Here is a 19,543-nt window from a genome sequence, read left to right as displayed (position 1 = left end):
AAGATTTTGTTTACATCTATCTTTGTATATATATATATATATATATATATATATATATATATATATATATATATATATATATATATATATATATATATATATATGTGTATGTATTATTATTATTATTTTTTTTTATTATTATTATTATTATTTTTGCTATTTTATTAAAAATGTTATACAATTTCAACAACAATTAAAATTGTAACAATATTTCCAGTGTAATCTTTCTTTGTAAAATCTAAAGTATACATGTTATCATATTTATTTCAAAGTTAAGGATTCATTAGTTTGAATATAGCCTACATTGGAACAAACACTATAATAACATCTTAGTTGATGACTTTATTTTTGACAAAACATAGTACATATATATATATAACATATGAGCAGAAATTGGCAACATTATAAGCTTATTTGATGTGGCAGTATTTTACAGTAAAAACTTTATAATCTATCCAATTTTTGAAGTCGATTTTTACTCATCTCAGTATAGCAGTAGAGTTTGGTAAAAGCTGTTCATTCATTCACACACAGAAATGAGATTCATTTTGAAACAGTCTTTTTGCGTGTACAGACACTATTGCGATTAGAACAAAGCAGATATAGAACTTGCGTATTCCTCAGCCGGATCCGTTGCTCCTCGAAATGAAACTTCCAGCACTTCTGAGGTAAATTTTCCAGGATTATTATTAAGATAGTATTATTCTTCACAGCGTCGTAAAGTACATGAGTCTGAAAGTGAACTCGCGGTGTTATCCAGCTGATATGGGCGTTTCACAGGTTTGCATGGATCAGATCATTTGCGTTTGAATAGCGCGCGCTCTCCGTGGGCGGGGTCACATTAAAACATAATGAGCTGAGATGAGAATGACTGACATCTCTCTCTTTTCATACATATTACATAAACTGTGAATATATATTTTTTTTTATAAAAATGACTTAATTAAAAGAAGAGAATTCAAGCTTCATGCCTGTGTGTCTGTTTGCCTGATTGACTGAGTATTCGCTGAGTTACAGTTCATTTTCGGACACGTTTCAGAATGGACTACACTGACAGAAATAAGGCAGAATTCACGTTTATTTTTCTTTATTTGGCAAAAAGCACATCATTCTGTTTTTATTGTGAGTATACACAAAAAAAATACACAACAGGATCGATTGATGTATGAAACTTGTATGCAAGATCAAAGTCAACAGAGTATTTTTGAAAAAAAGCGAGCCTATTGCACCGGCGTGATTGTCGACCCCAGGGGGTTAGCTAAAGGTTTATTATTAAACAATTCTTTCTAGTGATCTGAGTGCGTGTGTCTTACGTGTCACGCTTGTCCTGTTTTAGGCCGCGTCCACCTGGTATTATCCTGCGTTTCACATGCGTATCCCATGACTCTTGTGTTCAGATCTATGGTTAGGTTAGGCAAGGGTTAGGTTAGGTTAGGCAAGGGTTAGGTTAGGTTAGGCAAGGGTTAGGTTAGGGTAGGCAAGTTCGCTCCTAGAGTTCGCTGTCCTGAAGAGTTTGGCTCCAACCCTGGAAACCCCCTCACCTGCCTGTAACCTTAGTAATCCTGAAGACAATGATCAACTTGTTCATGTGTGTTAGTTTAGGGTTAGAGCTGAACTCTGCAGGACAGCGGGTTACAGTTACGGTTAGGGTTACGCAGGCAAATGAAGAGAAGGAAGGCAGCTGTTTGTTTGGTACGACACAGCCAAGTCCCAGAGGCTTGTTTTGATTCTTCCCATAGCTAACCCTCATGTTTTTGTGATGTGATCACAGGCATTTTTGACCTCTTCCAGACCTGCTTTCAGTGATCCACTCACTAAACGTTTTCATCTGTATTTATTGCTATCTAGAAATGGCCAATGTACACTTCAAACTTGTGAATTTATGTTGCTTTTGCTCTTAAAACATTCTGAAGTCAAGTTTTGTAGACAAATATAACTTGCATCTGAATATATGAAATTGTCACGTGTAAGGAGAGAGGACCCAAAAGCAGAAGGCGATTTGACAATGTTTAATAGATGATAAACAGTTCAGGCAAAATAACACAGGTGGCCGCAAGGCATGTAAATCCAACAGAAAGTCTCTCAGTATTAAATCCAACTTAAGAAAATCTCAGCCAAAGGGAACAGAAAGTCTCTCAGTGAAAATGGAACAGAAATGCACGGTCAGGACCGGCAACGGAAAGCCCGGAGGTAGAGAGAGAGGCTGGGTCCGTAGAGAGCACGGGAACGCCAAACCGTGGACCACTCACGTTAGCTGGAGGTTGGACAAAGCAGAGGCGAGGTAATAATGTTGTCAGAAAAGAACACGCACCAGACAGGACTCGACAAGACGGGCTGGAATTGCAGGCAAACAGGTACGTAACATTTGGCAATAATCTGACAAAGAACAAAAGAAAGGAAGGCCTAGAAATAGAGAGTCTAATCAGAGAAGGTGGGAAACAGGTGAGGAGAGAGAGTGAAGAGATGAGGTGATGAGAAACAGCGAATGAGATAATGAGTGTGAATATGTGTGCGTAAAAGGATGTAATAATGAGTGTGAACAGAAGAGGGAGGAAGAGTGTAAGAGAAGAATACCAGGATCATGACAGAAATAATAGATTTGGACTTTTTTTAGCAGATGGACAAGAAGCTTCTCACATGTTCCTCCTTCACTAGTGTTCAAAAGCATCCCATGATGCACCTGGAGTGAGCAGAAGAAGCTCAAATATAAGAGAGTTTCTGCAAAGAACATCTTGAGCTTCAGTGTATGAAAATCTTTATGAAGTGTCACATGATGCTCATTTGTTATCTTAATCTGAAGGATTTATTCACTGTCTTCGCCTCATAACAGTCTTTACCTGTTCTGAAAAGAATCCAAACATGTTTTGTCTATCACACGTCACACGTTTGGGAACAACAGCCGTCCACACATGCTATCTTGTGTTATTAAAGCTGATTATCTGTTTCCGAGACGTTATACTGAGACTTCAGTCTGACTCGTCTGCTATCATTGTCTTTGTTTATTTAGTGTTCACATTAGTTTCTCAAAGATAAATATAAATTGATCAAAAGTGACAGTAAAGACATTTATCATGTGAAAATTTATTTTTATTTAAAAGAAAAGCTGTTCTTTTGAACATTCTATTTATCAAAGAATTTTCCACAGAAATCTGAAGCAGCACAAGTGTTTTCAACACTGATAATAATCATAAATGTTTCTTGAGCATCAAATCCTCATATTAGAGTGATTTCTGAAGGATCATGTGACACTGAAGACTGGAGTAATGATGCTGAACATTCAGCTTTGATCACAGGATATAAAATACACTTTACTATATATTCACATAGAGAACTGATGATTTACACTGGAATATTATTTCACAGTTTTTACTGTATTTTTGATCAAATAAATGCAGCTTTGGTGAGCAGAAGAGACTCTTTCACAAACAGTAAACATCTTACAGACCCCTAACTTTTATTTTAATTCAGTGTAACAGACTGACATTGACTTTGGCTTTGAGGAATATGGATGGACGTGTGTTTTATAGGAGTTTCTGGACATATTTATTTCATAATAACTGGCATGTTTGATCTTTAATGTGCATGTAAAGCCCAGAGAGACTCATTTGAGACTCAAACATGAAGCTCCTGAGACATAATTAAGGAAACCATCACAAACAGACTCACGATCAACAGCGAGCGCTTCATCAGATCTCCGATCTACAGTCAAAGAGAGGAACCATGGACTTCAGTGGAAGCTGGAAGCTGTGTGAACAGGAGAATCCAGAGGCGTTTCTCAGAGCCATATGTGAGTTTGACATTTCAGTATGTCAGTCTTCTGGTTTCCTTTTAATTTGAAAGTTTCTAAAGTTGTTGTTCATATATGATAGTGAGGTGCGACGTGTTTTTATGAGTGCAGCGGCTCCAGAGATTTACATTAAAATGATGAAAGAAGTGAAACCTCTGACAACGATTGAGCAGAACGGAGATGAATTCAGCATCTGTGTGAAAACGGCCCTCAGGAGCAACACTAACACCTTCACCATCGGCACTGAGAGCGAGTTCAACACCATGGACGGCAAGAAGATCAAGGTCATTCAGTCATTTACAGTCGCTAGGACACATTTATCAAAACTCTTCATTCATGTCTGAAATCAAGTCATTCTTCCTGAAAGAGAATGTAAACGTGTGTAAGTTGGCCTGTAGAGTTTTGCTGGTGTTTGTGTCCGAGTGTGGGATGAATTGATGTAAATGTATTTATTGAATGTATTTTGTGATGAAACAATGATAAATGATCCTCAGTTTATCCCACATCTGATGTTTTTGATCGCTGTTTGAAGCGTTTGACAAAGTGACTTTAGTTTGAGAAACGAGTCTGAACGACTGAAAAACTGTTTTATTTAAGCAAACAGTAACTGGAAGAGAAAGTAGTTAATTAGTCTGTAGAGAGTCTGTAGAACTGCTGTTTGCGGTTACCTAGCAACAACTGACCTACGTCACACCTGTGTGTGTGAGTGTGTGTGTGTGTGTGAGTGTGAGTGTGTGTGTGTGTGTGTGTGTGTGTGTGTGTGTGTGTGTGTGTGTGTGTGTGTGTGAGAGTGCGAGTGTGGGTGTGAGTGAGTGTGAGTGTGAGTATGAGTGTGTGTGAGTGTGTGTGTGTGTGTGTGTGTGTGTGTGTGTGTGTGTGTGTGTGTGTGTGTGTGAGTGTGAGTGTGAGTATGAGTGTGTGTGTGTGTGTGTGTGTGTGTGTGTGTGTGTGTGTGTGTGTGTGTGAGTGCAAGTGTGGGTGTGAGTGAGTGTGCACAGATATAATACAGACGCTGTATGTGTTCATATATTCATAAATCAGCTGTTTTGCAGTCATATCAAGCACCTCATCAGATTTGATAAGTTGTTCTTGTGGTTTCAGGCAACAGCTCGACTCATCGATGGAAAGATTGTGATTGAATCGGATAAATTCACACACGTGAGAGAGATCCAGGGCGAGGAGATGATCGAGGTCAGAAGAGAATCATGTTCTCCTGTGTGTCAGCACAGAGTTGGTGTAACTCTCTTTCTCTCTGGTTTCAGACACTCACCGCTGGAAGTGCCACTCTCGTCCGGAGAAGCCGCCGCGTTTAACCCAACCGGATGAACTTCACTATTGGATTCTACACTTTCCACAGTTTAACCTTTTTACTGTCTGTTTTCAGAAAATTGTTATTTTAAAAACCTTCTTCTAGAGATTGAAATAAACAAGTTTTTGTGCTTTCTCCTCATTCTGACCTTTGATGAAAAAAATTATTGACCTCAACCTGTTTGTTGTTAAAAATATATTGTTTAAATGGGTGATTCAAAGACATTATTATACAAATATTTTTATTGATTTTTCTGTTTTCCACAAACACAATACACAGAACCATGTACAACATTAATTCTGGATCTACATACTTATTCACACATCAACATACACAACCCTGCAGCAAAAAAAAAAAAAAAAGGGGAGGGGGGGGGGGGAATACACATAATAGTACTGATTATACTATACTGGCCAATGAAGATTCAAATAAGATAAAAAGGGCTGCCAGACCCCATAAAACTTTGCAGAGGTACCTCGGATAGTGTATTTAGGATGCTCAAGTTTAAGACACGACATCACCTCAGTAACCCAGCGTTTGTAAGATGGTGGCAATGCCTTTTTCCAGCTGAGAAGAATCAGGCGTCTATAATGTGGAGAAAGCTATGAGCTCTATCTGATTGGTTGTTAGCTGCAATTCTTCCGGCACTACCCCAAAGATGGAAGTCAGAGGATTGGGATCAAGATCTTTGTTACAAATAAATGAAAACGTTCTGAAAATGTCAGCCCAGAATTTTGTTAATCTGGGGCATTCCCAGAACATGTGATTCAGGTCTGCTGGTTCCAGATTACATCTGGGGCATGTTGCGTCTGACCCTGGATACATTTTAGCCAGCTTGCTCCTAGAAAGATGGAGCCTGTGAAGTACCTTAAATTGCAAAAGCCCATGTCTAATGCATACCGAGGATGAATGCACCAATTCTATTGCCCGTTGCCAAGCCAAATCAGATATTTCTGTACCCAGCTCCTCCTCCCACCAGAGCCGGATTAACGCAAAGGCAAACTAGGCACGTGCCTAGGGCCCGATTGGCGGGATGGGGCCCAGACAGAGGGACCAAAAAAAAAAAAAAAAGTCCTATCTACAATTTATTTCAATATTTATTAGTTAACTAAAAATAGTGACGATGTTTATCTTAACCATAGACTGTTACATTACTGCAGTTAAACCAATGAATGTGTCCGTTACAAAGCGGGTGCCGGCTTCTGAAAGTACAGGTATGTGTAACGAACGCATCCATCAGGTGCTGCGAGGCAAAAGCCTAATAAGCACACAAAGAAGCACTGCTCAAAATGCAGGTGTGTGAGTTGTCGTCATCTATTTTGGAGTGATTGCAATGTATTCTAAATATAAACTTGTACTGTAGATCAGCGTCATTTCTGGAAAAATCATTCACCGCTTTATTACGAGTTTAAAAGAGCGCGAGCGTCATTAACGTGCCCAGACGCGACGCTTTGAATTTGCGCGTACAATGAATAACATAGCTGACTAGTAAAAAAGCTACAAAATTAAAAGACAAGACGTCTGTATTCTAAGTTAAAAAGCCAACACACTACAATATTTTTAAATGTTTCAAATAAAGGATCTCATATCTATGGGTCTATCTTCTAAATTCTGCTGCTGATTAGATTCCTGACATTACGCCAATAATATCAGTTTATATATTTTTTTTCTGCTCAGTAGCGATCGTGTTTTTCTCTTCCACTTGATTTGTGTATAACATATTTAAGGTAGCAATGCAATATAAAGCACATATGCTCATCTACTGAAGTGTGATTCTGGAACTGTGAATAAATTGAATAAAACAGCAAAATAACAACAACAACAACAATAACATCTTCATTAAACAAAAAAGAGATTACCTTAGATAAAGTTTGATTAATATGTACATACAGTACCGGTAAAAGTCTGGACCCATTACTATTTTTAATGTTTTTGATTATTATGCTCTACAAGCCTGCATTTATTTGATTAAAAATACAGAAAAAAAAGAAACAGGAATATTCAGCAAGGATGTGTTAAATATATAAAAAGTGATAGTGAAGACTTTTTTAAAACAACTTTTTAATAATCAAAAATCCTGAAAAAAAGTATCACAGGTTATAAAATAAATATTAAGCACCATTTCTAACATTTGATAATAAATCAGAATATTATAAAGTTTTCTGAAGGATCACGTGACACTAAATTCAGCTTTGCATCACAGAAATTTAACGTATAGTAAAATAGAAAACCATTATTTTAAATTTTAATAATATTTCACTATATTATTTTTTCTGTATTTTTGATCAAATAAATCCAGGCGTGATGAGCATAAGAGACTTCTTTCAAAAACATTAAAAATAGTAATGTGTCCAAACTTATGTAGTACTGTGTAAGTAAAAATATACTGCTTTTAAAATTAAATGTTGTATAAAAAGGTTAGGAATCATATTTGTTTCAAGTGTTTTTTTATTGGGGGTGGGGGGCCTCCAACATGAATTTTGCCTAGGGCCTCCTAATGTCTAGAACCGGCCCTGCCTCCCACTGCCTCTTTATATGATCAAGAGATGGGGAAGCGAATCTTTGGATGTTCTCATATAGGATAGACACCATACCCTTAAGAGAGGAGTCCATATTTAAGAGCTCATCAATCCAGCCACCCTCTGGCTTGTTCAAAGAAGGAGAAAAATGTTTTTTGACGAAACTACGGACCTGTAGATACCTAAAGAAGTTGGATTGAGGGATCTCAAAATCTGTTCTTAATTGTTGGAATGAAATAAACACGTCGTCTTTAAAGAGGTCCTTAACACGCTTGACTCCATTTCTAGACCAGCGCTGAAATGCAGAATCTATGAGGGACGGAGGAAACATATGGTTCGACAGGATGGGAGCTGAGGGCAATGCTTGTTTACTGTTGAACTGAAGTCTGAATTGTGACCATATTCTAAGTGATCCGCGAATAATTGGGTTATTCGTAAAAAAGCTTTTGCTCAAGGGAATTGGAGAACAGAGCAGAGAGCATAGTGATACTGGGTTACACGCGTGCTGTTCCATGAGCAACCAAACTGGGGCTTCCTCCCTCAACACATCAGAGAGCCAAAATGTCAGTTTATGAAGGTTAGCTGCCCAATAATAATGCAAGAAGTTCGGCATTGCCAATCCACCATCCTCCTTCTTCCTTTCCAGATATTCTTTCCTTATGCGGGGAATTTTTTTATCCCAAATAAAAGTAGAAATACAACTGCTCAAATCCTTGAAAAATGATTTGGGTATAAAGACTGGCACTGTCTGAAATAAAAACAAAAACCTTGGTAAAATTGTAATTTTAATGGTATTGATCCTCCTCGCCAAAGATAAGGGAAGAGTTGACCACCGTACTAAATCGCGCTTGGCCTTATCAAATGCTGTTTTAAAATTACTGTTGAATAAATCCTTATAACTGCGAGTTACATTCACACCTAAATAAAGAAATCTGTCGAGGCTTACTGAAAATGGAAAAGATTGGAATGCCATTTGATGCGCTCTTTCATTAATGGGAAAAAGGAGACTCTTTGCCAAATAAATTTTATATCCCGAAACATTTCCAAAATCGGAAATAATTGTAAGAGCAATCGGTATAGAGGAATGCGGATTGGACAGAAAGAGGAGGAGATCATCTGCATAAAGCATAAGTTTGTGAACAAGTCCCTCTCTATGAATACCAGCCAAACCGGCTGCATTCCTAAGCATAATAGCAAGGGGTTCAATAGCAGCATCAAAAAGCAGAGGAGACAGCGGGCACCCCTGTCTTGTCCCCCTAAAAAGCGGAAAGCATTTGGATATTATACTATTCATTCGAATAAATGCTTGAGGGCTGGTATATAGAATTTTAATCCATGAACAGAACACAGGGCCAAAGCCAAACCTCCTAAGTGTTGTTAATAAGTAAGCATATTCAATTCTATCAAATGCCTCATGAGCATCTAAGGATATTAAAACCTCTGGTTTAGTGTTAACCTTGGGTGAATAAATCACGTTAAATAAGCGGCGGAGATTGCTAGATAACTGCCTGCCAGAAATAAAACCAGTCTGATCTGGATGAATTATTTTGCTCATAACTGGCTCCACTCTAGCTGCTAGCACCTTGGCCAGGATCTTATAATCGCAGCAAAGTAAACTGATCGGGCGGTAGGATTCACATTTAAGTGGGTCTTTATCCTTTTTAAGAAGGACTGATATGGTGGCTTGTGTCATGGTTGGAGGGAGAGAATTTGAAACGAGGGCCTCTACAAATACCTTACTCAACAGAGGCGTTAACTTGGCAGAAAACTTCTTATAAAACTCAGCCGGGTAGCCGTCGGGGCCTGGCGCTTTCCCAGATTTTAATTTCTTAATTGCACTGTCAATCTGAAGAGCTGTTATGTTGCCTTCTAAAGTGGATCTGTCTGAATCATTAAATGATGGCAACTCTATGTTGCTGAAAAACTCTTCTATCCTGTCAGTGTCATTCACCTCCGAAGTATATAAAGCCTCATAAAAAGATTTAAACTGATTATTAATACCCTGTTGATCTGTAATAATATTGCCCTCACTGTCTTCAATTGCCGCTATAATACCCGCTGCTGCAGATTGCTTCAATTGATAACACAAAAACCTGCCCGCACGCTCGCCATGTTCATAATGAATTTGGCGTGATTTCAAATAGAGATCTTCTGCGCGCTCGCTGGTCAAAGAATCAAATTCAGCTTTTAACAGGAGTCTCTCCTTATGCAACACCTCAGAGGACAATGCACAGTGTGACTGATCGATTGTCTTAATTTCATTCAATATTTCCGTAATCCGCCTCGATTTCTTTTTATTAGCACTAGCTTGATATGAAATAATTTGACCCCTCACAAACGCTTTCAGAGTGTCCCATATAGTACTGTAACTTATCTCTGGGGATTCATTTGTCCCGAGGAAGAAATCAATTTGAGTCTCTATGAATTTAACAAAATCTTCATCTGCCAAAAGCCTTGAGTTTAGGCGCCACATACGCTGAGAGATTGAATTACCTGGGAAACGAAGCTTTAGTAATACTGGACTATGATCTGAGATAACTATACTATCATACTCCACTTGTGTCATTAGAGGGAGTAGTTTCTTATCCAGCAGAAAGTAATCAATTCTGGAATATGTTTGATGTACCGGTGAATAGAATGAAAACTGTTTGGATGATGGGTACTTAAATCTCCAGGGGTCCATTACGCCATATGTTTGGAGAAAAGCATTGATACATTGCGCTGATTTACTAGCTGGAATAGCCGTAGAACTAGAGCGGTCCAGAATTGGGTGTAAAACACAATTCAGATCCCCTCCTAAAATTAAATTATACGTATCAAGACTAGGTAAAAAAGAAAAGAAATCACTAAAAAACTGTACATTATCCCAATTAGGTGCATATACATTGGCCAGGACCACAGGCATATTATAAAGTCTGCCCTTAATTATTACATATCGACCATTTTTATCCTTCACAGTGACCTCCTCGACAAATTGTACATTCCTATGTATAAGAACAGCAACTCCTCTACTCTTACTGTTAAAGTCAGAGTGGTATATTTGCGTAAAGCCTCCTCTGTGAAGTTTGGGATGGTCCTTGTTCAGCAAATGAGTCTCCTGCAAATATACTATATCCGATTTGAATTTATTAAGGTGGCTGAATACCTGGTTTCGCTTCACTGGATGATTTAGCCCACGTACATTCCAACTAACTGGCCTCGTTTCCGCACCACCTATGCTACTAAAGGCCATCGAATAAATTTCTCAAAACTGCCAGCAGAGGACCCCTTTGCGATAGAGAAAGAGAAAAAAAACAAAAAAAAAAACCTTGTGGGGGGGGGGGGGGTGTTCCTAACACACAAACAACATATGCATGAGTTTAACTACAATACAGAAACTGACAATAACAACAACAAAAAACAAAAATTCTTTGCGTATAAGAACGCAACCTCTTCCAGTTATCACTGCTCCCAATTAGCTTACCATGTGAGCCCCCACTTAAAAACAGAACAATATAAGGCTCTTACAGTTATTGAATTACTAAGCTACCCCAAACAGAGCCCCAGGAGAGAAAAAACAAAACAAAACAAAAACATTTTGCTCTTGAGCCGCGATTTCTGTGAAGTTTGAGCATGTGACTGCTTGTAATGTCTCTTAGACATCTGACAAAAGCTTCGGGGCTCAATATAAACTTAGTGTAAACATTATATAAACATTTTAAGTGAAGACAAAATGAACACCGGCTAACCATAACAGTACCAAACCTGATTTGAACTTCGACGGAACAGTCCTTAACTTGGTTAAGTGAACTCAGTGAACTGCCAGCCGCTGATGTATGTGCGATCGTCACTTTCCCTTACAAGTCAGGTTCTTCAGAATGAAGTCTTTAGCTTTCAGCGGGTCCTTGAAGCTTGACTCTCGTCCATCCTGTGTCATAATCCTCAAAATTGCAGGGTATCTCAACCCAAAGCGAACCCCCTCGCAGTTACGAAGCAAGCTCCTCACCTCATTGAAAGCTGCTCGCTGCTTGCTCACTGTCTGAGTGAAATCAGGAAGAATCCGTATCCGGTCGCCGTGAGCTGTAGTGGCTAGCTTCAATTCCATAGCTTTCTTCAAAATATCCTCTTTCTCAGAGAAGTAATGACACCTTACCACAAAGGCGCGCGGTGGTTCATTGTCATCAGTAGGTCTGCTGCGAAGAGTGCGGTGGGCTCGGTCCAAGAGTGGGGTCTTCTCGAGGTTCAAGGCCTCTTTCAGGAGGCCGGCCACAAACTCAGTTATCCGTTTGCCGTGCTCTCGCCCCTCTTTAACTCCTGTAATGCGAATGTTTGAGCGGCGTGACCTCGCCTCCAGATCTTCACTCCGTTCTCTCAATACGGCCAACTCCTTTTTCATAGCCATAAGCTCCTTCTCAAGAGTAGTAGTGGAGTCCGAGTAGCCATTCATCGCAGACTCCAACCCATTCACCCGCGCCTCCGCTGCTTCCAGCCTGGCATTAACAGCATCCACGGCGCTGCGTAACTCTGTTCGGAGCTGATCTACTTGGCTGCAGAGTTCAGCTGATTGGGCAGCAGCCTTCTCTTCTATTTTTGCAATCAAGTCCTCTTTAAGTGAATTAATTGCTTGAAAAACCACGCAGTTGTCACTAGCTGAAGTTGTGTCTTTCTTTGATGTCGCGTGGAGTTCGGCGCTAGCATTAGCATTTTGGCTGGCAGTCGATTCTGCATCTCTGCGGTTACTCCGGCTGTTTGTTTTTTAAAGCTGGTTGTGGAGAGCTCGATAACTTTACGTCTTCAAATGGCGCCACTCCAACCGGAAACCGTGATTCAAAGACATGAACTGGTTTCCTGTTAATAAACTGAGGGAGGATCAGAGTCACGCTTTCTGTTTTTACCTTTCACCCAAACTGTGGCTTGCAGTTAGTTGAGAAAACAGATAAAGGGTTAAACATATTTCCAATCTTTAGTCTTATATGAACTTTTGTAGTCACAGTTGTCTTCAAATGGACAGTATAGTGGACAGTTTGATGATTGAACTGTTGTCCTGCTTTATAACTATATATATATTCATAAATAAAGCATGTAGAAGCATGTAGGTGTTTCATTTAAACTCAATTTGCAGGTGCAGTACTGGAGTGTGTCTATAGGGGGCAGTACTGGAGTGTGTCTATAGGGTGCAGTACTGGAGTTTGTCTGTAGGGGGTCAGTACTGGAGTGCGTCTATAGCGGGTCAGTACCGGATTGTGTCTATAGGGTGCAGTACTGGAGTGTGTTTATAGGGGTGCAGTACTGGAGTGCGTCTATAGGGTGCAGTACTGGAGTTTGTCTGTAGGGGGTCAGTACTGGAGTGCGTCTATAGCGGGTCAGTACTGGAGTGTGTCTATAGGGTGCAGTACTGGAGTGTGTTTATAGGGGTGCAGTACTGGAGTGCGTCTATAGGGTGCAGTACTGGAGTTTGTCTGTAGGGGGTCAGTACTGGAGTGCGTCTATAGCGGGTCAGTACCGGATTGTGTCTATAGGGGGTCAGTACCGGAGTGTGTCTATAGGGTGCAGTACTGGAGTGTGTCTGTAGGGGGTCAGTACTGGAGTGTGTCTATAGGGGGCAGTACTGGAGTGTGTTTATAGGGTGCAGTACTGGAGTGTGTCTATAGGGTGTAGTACTGGAGTGTGTCTGTAGGGGGCAGTACTGGAGTGTGTCTATAGGGGGCAGTACTGGAGTGTGTCTATAGGGTGCAGTACTGGAGTGTGTCTATAGGGTGTAGTACTGGAGTGTGTCTATAGGGGGCAGTACTGGAGTGTGTCTATAGGGTGCAGTACTGGAGTGTGTCTATAGGGTGTAGTACTGGATTGTGTCTATAGGAGTGCAGTACTGGAGTGTGTCTATAGGGGGTGCAGTACTGGAGTGTGTCTATAGGGGTGCAGTACTGGAGTGTGTCTATAGGGTGTAGTACTGCAGTGTGTCTATAGGATGCAGTACTGGAGTGTGTCTATAGAGGGTCAGTACTGGAGTGTGTCTATAGGGGGTCAGTACTGGAGTGTGTCTATAGGGGTGCAGTACTGGAGTGCGTCTATAGGGTGTAGTACTGGAGTGTGTCTATAGGGGGCAGTACTGGAGTGTGTCTATAGGGGGTCAGTACTGGAGTGTGTCTATAGGGGTGCAGTACTGGAGTGCGTCTATAGGGTGTAGTACTGGAGTGTGTCTATAGGGGTGCAGTACTGGAGTTTGTCTGTAGGGGTGCAGTCAGAGAATGTCTAATAAGGGGAGAACCGCCACTCTCAGTAAACTTCCGGCTTCTGAACTGGTTGCAGTTCCACTCTGATTCCATATGAGGGCGCTCACAGCATGGGCGAGGCTAGCCCCTTTTTAGGGGTGCTTCATAGGCGTCACTAGGCCCTTTTTAAACTTCTGCCTAGCCCCTCTAAACATTTGTGATTAAGTGTAGGCTACACAAATTCGTGTTCGCAGAAGCTGCTGAGCGCGAATTTTAGCAGCACGACTGACGCTTCAGTTTACGGTCAAGTGCGAGTTAAGAAGATGTAAGTAGCTAAACTAAACATTTTATATTTGACAGTTTTTTAGGTCATAAATGTTAAACGAATGACAAAAATAATTAGAAAACTATAAACTTTTGTGTAATTTCGCCATTTTGAGCTGAAAATAGGCCTATATAACGTGTAATTATATGTCATTGTGAGGGGACAAGAAACATTAACAAAGCCGTTTTCATAGGCACAAGATTAATAATGAATGTGTACATGTTGAGAATTAATATAATACAATTTGTAGCCTTCAGTAAATTAAAAAAGTTCAGCTTAGGAGGGGAAGAGACAGGGCAAGATCAGGAGACAGAGAAAAAGACAGTGATGGAGATAAGGAGAGAGCAGATTTTAAATCTATTTCTTATCCTTTTTTGGCCTTCAAACGTCTTGAAATGCACATATCAGAGAAATAAAAAATGTTTAACCCCATAACAACCTCAAATTTATGACCTCTTTGATTATAAAGCCCTGTCTACGGCCATGTATCAGGCCTATATCAATAATGAATGTGTACATATTATGAATGAATTTAATAAACTTAGTTACCTAGCTTTCCTGGTAGCTTTGTCTGAGAAAATGATTCATAAATCAACCTATATAAGTTGACCCTATGTTAGCCTATATCAGTCAAAGCTCAGCTTTAGGAGGGGAAAAGACAGAGCAAGATAAAAACAAAGGAGAAAAAGAGTGTGATGCTGATGGGGTGAGAAAAATAAACAGCTGCCCGTACATGGTTTTAAAGCTATTGTTATCCAATTTTTTTGGCCTTCAAAACATCTTAAAATGCACATATGTAGATCAGAGAAATCAAAATTTTCTCGGGGGAGCATGCCCCCGAACACCCCTAAATACCTCACATTCAGTACCTCAGTGATTATAAAACCGTGCCATATGCATGTTACTGGATGAATGAATGAAACTAGTTAATAATGAGCATTAGACCATAAACTAACTTTTTTTTTTAAATCATACCCTCATTGGGGGCTGAGCCCCCCTAAAAGGAAAATCCTAGAATCGCCCCTGGCTCACAGGACGAGTGCAGTTCCACTCTGGCTCCACATGAGGGCGCTCACAGGACGAGTGCAGTTCCACTCTGGCTCCACATGAGGGCGCTCACAGGACGAGTGCAGAATGAATTGGTGTATGGCGCTATACACATCAAAATCCACTTTTCTCAGGATATAATTTTGTCTAGTAATTTGAATGTTGTATTCGAAAGGAGATGCAAAGAAATTACACACTGCTGGGTGTTAGATTTTTTAGAGTCACTTATTTGCTTTAAAAAGTATTTTAAAGTGTCAATGACGTCACACACATCGTACGACCAGAGATACTGCTTTACGGAAATCCTTCAGTCACTCTGGTGCGTTCGCGCTCTGCACTTTCTTTTCACTCGAGGCATCGACAACACAGCTGACACAGGCAAACACACAACACAGCCGACACAGGGAAACACACAACACAGCTGACACAGGTAAACACACAACACAGCTGACACAGGCAAACACACAACACAGCTGACACAGGCAAACACACAACACAGCCGACACAGGGAAACACACAACACAGCCGACACAGGTAAACACACAACACAGCCGACACAGGGAAACACACAACACAGCCGACACAGGTAAACACACAACACAGCCGACACAGGGAAACACACAACACAGCTGACACAGGGAAACACACAACACAGCTGACAAAGGCAAACACACAACACAGCTGACACAGGTAAACACACAACACAGCTGACACAGGGAAACACACAACACAGCTGACACAGGGAAACACACAACACAGCCGACACAGGCAAACACACAACACAGCTGACACAGGGAAACACACAACACAGCTGACACAGGCAAACACACAACACACCTGACACAGGGAGACACACAACACAGCCGACACAGGGAAACACACAACACAGCTGACACAGGGAAACACACAACACAGCTGACAAAGGCAAACACACAACACAGCTGACACAGGTAAACACACAACACAGCTGACACAGGGAAACACACAACAAAGCTGACACAGGGAAACACACAACACAGCCGACACAGGCAAACACACAACACAGCTGACACAGGCAAACACACAACACAGCTGACACAGGCAAACACACAACACAGCCGACACAGGGAAACACACAACACAGCCGACACAGGTAAACACACAACACAGCCGACACAGGGAAACACACAACACAGCTGACACAGGGAAACACACAACACAGCTGACAAAGGCAAACACATAACACAGCTGACACAGGTAAACACACAACACAGCTGACACAGGGAAACACACAACACAGCTGACACAGGGAAACACACAACACAGCCGACACAGGCAAACACACAACACAGCTGACACAGGGAAACACACAACACAGCCGACACAGGGAAACACACAACACAGCCGACACAGGTAAACACACAACACAGCCGACACAGGGAAACACACAACACAGCTGACAAAGGCAAACACACAACACAGCTGACACAGGTAAACACACAACACAGCTGACACAGGGAAACACACAACACAGCTGACACAGGCAAACACACAACACAGCCGACACAGGCAAACACACAACACAGCTGACACAGGGAAACACACAACACAGCTGACACAGGCAAACACACAACACACCTGACACAGGGAGACACACAACACAGCCGACACAGGGAAACACACAACACAGCTGACACAGGCAAACACACAACACAGCCGACACAGGGAAACACACAACACAGCCGACACAGTTAAACACACAACACAGCTGACACAGGCAAACACACAACACAGCCGACACAGGCAAACACACAACACAGCTGACACAGGCAAACACACAACACAGCTGACACAGGCAAACACACAACACAGCCGACACAGGCAAACACACAACACAGCTGACACAGGCAAACACACAACACAGCTGACACAGGCAAACACACAACACAGCCGACACAGGCAAACACACAACACAGCTGACACAGGCAAACACACAATACAGCTGACACAGGCAAACACACAACACAGCCGACACAGGGAAACACACAACACAGCCGACACAGGCAAACACACAACACAGCCGACACAGGCAAACACACAACACAGCCGACACAGTTAAACACACAACACAGCTGACACAGGCAAACACACAACACAGCTGACACAGGCAAACACACAACACAGCCGACACAAGGAAACACACAACACAGCCGACACAGGGAAACACACAACACAGCCGACACAGGGAAACACACAACACAGCCGACACAGGTAAACATTCAACACAGCCGACACAGGGAAACACACAACACAGCCGACACAGGTAAACACACAACACAGCTGACACAGGGAAACACACAACACAGCCGACACAGGCAAACACACAACACAGCCGACACAGGTAAACACACAACACAGCCGACACAGGGAAACACACAACACAGCCGACACAGGGAAACACACAACACAGCCGACACAGGTAAACATTCAACACAGCCGACACAGGGAAACACACAACACAGCCGACACAGGGAAACACACAACACAGCCGACACAGGGAAACACACAACACAGCCGACACAGGTAAACACACAACACAGCCGACACAGGGAAACACACAACACAGCCGACACAGGGAAACACACAACACAGCCGACACAGGCAAACACACAACACAGCCGACACAGGGAAACACACAACACAGCTGACACAGGCAAACACACAACACAGCTGACACAGGGAAACACACAACACAGCCGACACAGGTAAACACACAACACAGCTGACACAGGGAAACACACAACACAGCCGACACAGGTAAACACACAACACAGCTGACACAGGGAAACACACAACACAGCTGACACAGGGAAACACACAACACAGCCGACACAGGGAAACACACAACACAGCCGACACAGGTAAACACACGACACAGCTGACACAGGGAAACACACGACACAGCTGACACAGGGAAACACACAACACAGCTGACACAGGCAAACACACAACACAGCCGACACAGGGAAACACACAACACAGCTGACACAGGGAAACACACAACACAGCTGACACAGGGAAACACACAACACAGCTGACACAGATAAACACACAACACAGCTGGCACAGGCAAACACACAACACAGCCGACACAGGTAAACACACAACACAGCCGACACAGGGAAACACACAACACAGCTGACACAGGGAAACACAACACAGCTGACACAGGTACATACAAAATATACACACACACGAAAATACACACACACACACACACACACACACACACACACACACACACACACACAATGCCATCAAGCGTTATCTCTGGTCGTAATCAGTCCTTCACTGACCAATCAGCGTTCATTAGCAGAATGCTAGCGTGTTATGGGCAACAACAACTCAACCTGTAAGAAATCGAAAGGACATAAGTACTCGTTCATTCAGCTTTCGACCTGTAACCCATGTTGAACTTGCAAAATCTATAATCAAATCTGAATTTTCTCAACGGCAATCGGGTGAAAGAGACAAATTTAGCCGTCTAGCTCCATAGACTCCCATTCATTCTGCACTCATGGGCGATCGCCCCCATTGGAACTCTGGTGGAACTACAACCAAAATTCGGTACAATAGGACTTAAAGGAGTAGTAGAAAAAAATATACTATAGAAGTCAATGAGACCAGAAACTGTCTGGTTACTGACATTCTTCTAAATATCTTCCTTTGTGTTCAGCAGAAGAAAGAAATTCATACAGGTTTGAAACAACATGAGGGTGAGTATATGATGACAGAATTTTCATTTTAAAGTGAACTACTCCTTTAATAGGGAGTGGGAAGGCTCTCCGTAGACGGGCACTGGTGCAGTACTGGAGTGCGTCTGTAGGGGGGTGTCTAACACTGCGGGGTGTTTCCGGTCAGTGAAGCCGAAGCGCAGCTGCTGGTAGTGTTTTCAGGCCTCGCTGCTGCTGAAGTGAAAGAGACACGGAACCGCGTGGAGTGGAGAAGAATTCACTCAGTAATCGTTCTTGAAAGTGAATTATAATTGTCGGTAATAATCATCCGAGACCTTAATCATTATTATCATGTCTCGGTACATGAGACCGCCGAACAGCTCACTGTTTGTGCGAAATATTTCCGACGAGTCCCGGTAAGTGAAACTTCTCCATTTACGATATTATATAAGACTCAATATTTCTGTTACATTTTCATCAGTTAAGCTTCTGTCTGGTTAAACACGTTATCGTTCTCATTGATAATACTGTATATCTGATGCTAGAAGAAGGGTTTATTGTGGTTGGCGCGCGAATGTTGGCGTGAGCGCGCACAGCTCACGCGCATTGTTGTTGTTATTATTAATATATTAACGTCTTCATCATCATCATT

At 41.7% G+C, this 19,543-nt stretch overlaps 2 protein-coding genes across 3 annotated transcripts in view; both read left to right on the top strand.

The window, feature by feature from the left end:
• The first annotated feature begins 2,313 nt into the window (after positions 1–2,313).
• On the top strand, positions 2,314–5,236 carry fabp10b (fatty acid binding protein 10b, liver basic). Its single transcript, XM_081376229.1, has 4 exons — positions 2,314–3,787; positions 3,899–4,071; positions 4,889–4,978; positions 5,050–5,236. Exons 1-4 carry the CDS (start codon positions 3,721–3,723, stop codon positions 5,098–5,100), a joined length of 381 nt encoding a protein of 126 aa, XP_081232355.1. The 5' UTR covers positions 2,314–3,720; the 3' UTR covers positions 5,101–5,236.
• Positions 5,237–19,111: 13,875 nt separating this feature from the next.
• Positions 19,112–19,543, top strand: part of srsf10b (serine and arginine rich splicing factor 10b) — a 10,610-nt gene continuing 10,178 nt past the window's right edge. For both annotated transcript variants that reach the window (XM_081377181.1, XM_081377180.1), the window contains exon 1: positions 19,112–19,307. In XM_081377181.1, the coding sequence (XP_081233307.1) occupies positions 19,243–19,307 (65 nt within the window). In that variant the 5' untranslated portion in view covers positions 19,112–19,242. The remainder of the gene's footprint in view (positions 19,308–19,543) is intronic.

The sequence above is a fragment of the Scardinius erythrophthalmus genome (genome assembly GCF_964197995.2).
Source record: "Scardinius erythrophthalmus genome assembly, chromosome: 10".
NCBI classification, from domain to species: Eukaryota; Metazoa; Chordata; class Actinopteri; order Cypriniformes; family Leuciscidae; genus Scardinius; species Scardinius erythrophthalmus.
This window is presented reverse-complemented; position numbering and strand designations above follow the sequence as displayed.

Bases quoted from the DNA above. Each gene is read 5' to 3' on its own strand.
- fabp10b (XM_081376229.1), top strand. From the start codon at position 3,721: ATGGACTTCAGTGGAAGCTGGAAGCTGTGTGAACAGGAGAATCCAGAG. The intron at 4,072-4,888 runs GTCATTCAGTCA...TTGTGGTTTCAG, and splicing joins TGGACGGCAAGAAGATCAAG to GCAACAGCTCGACTCATCGA. The intron at 4,979-5,049 runs GTCAGAAGAGAA...CTCTGGTTTCAG, and splicing joins AGGGCGAGGAGATGATCGAG to ACACTCACCGCTGGAAGTGC.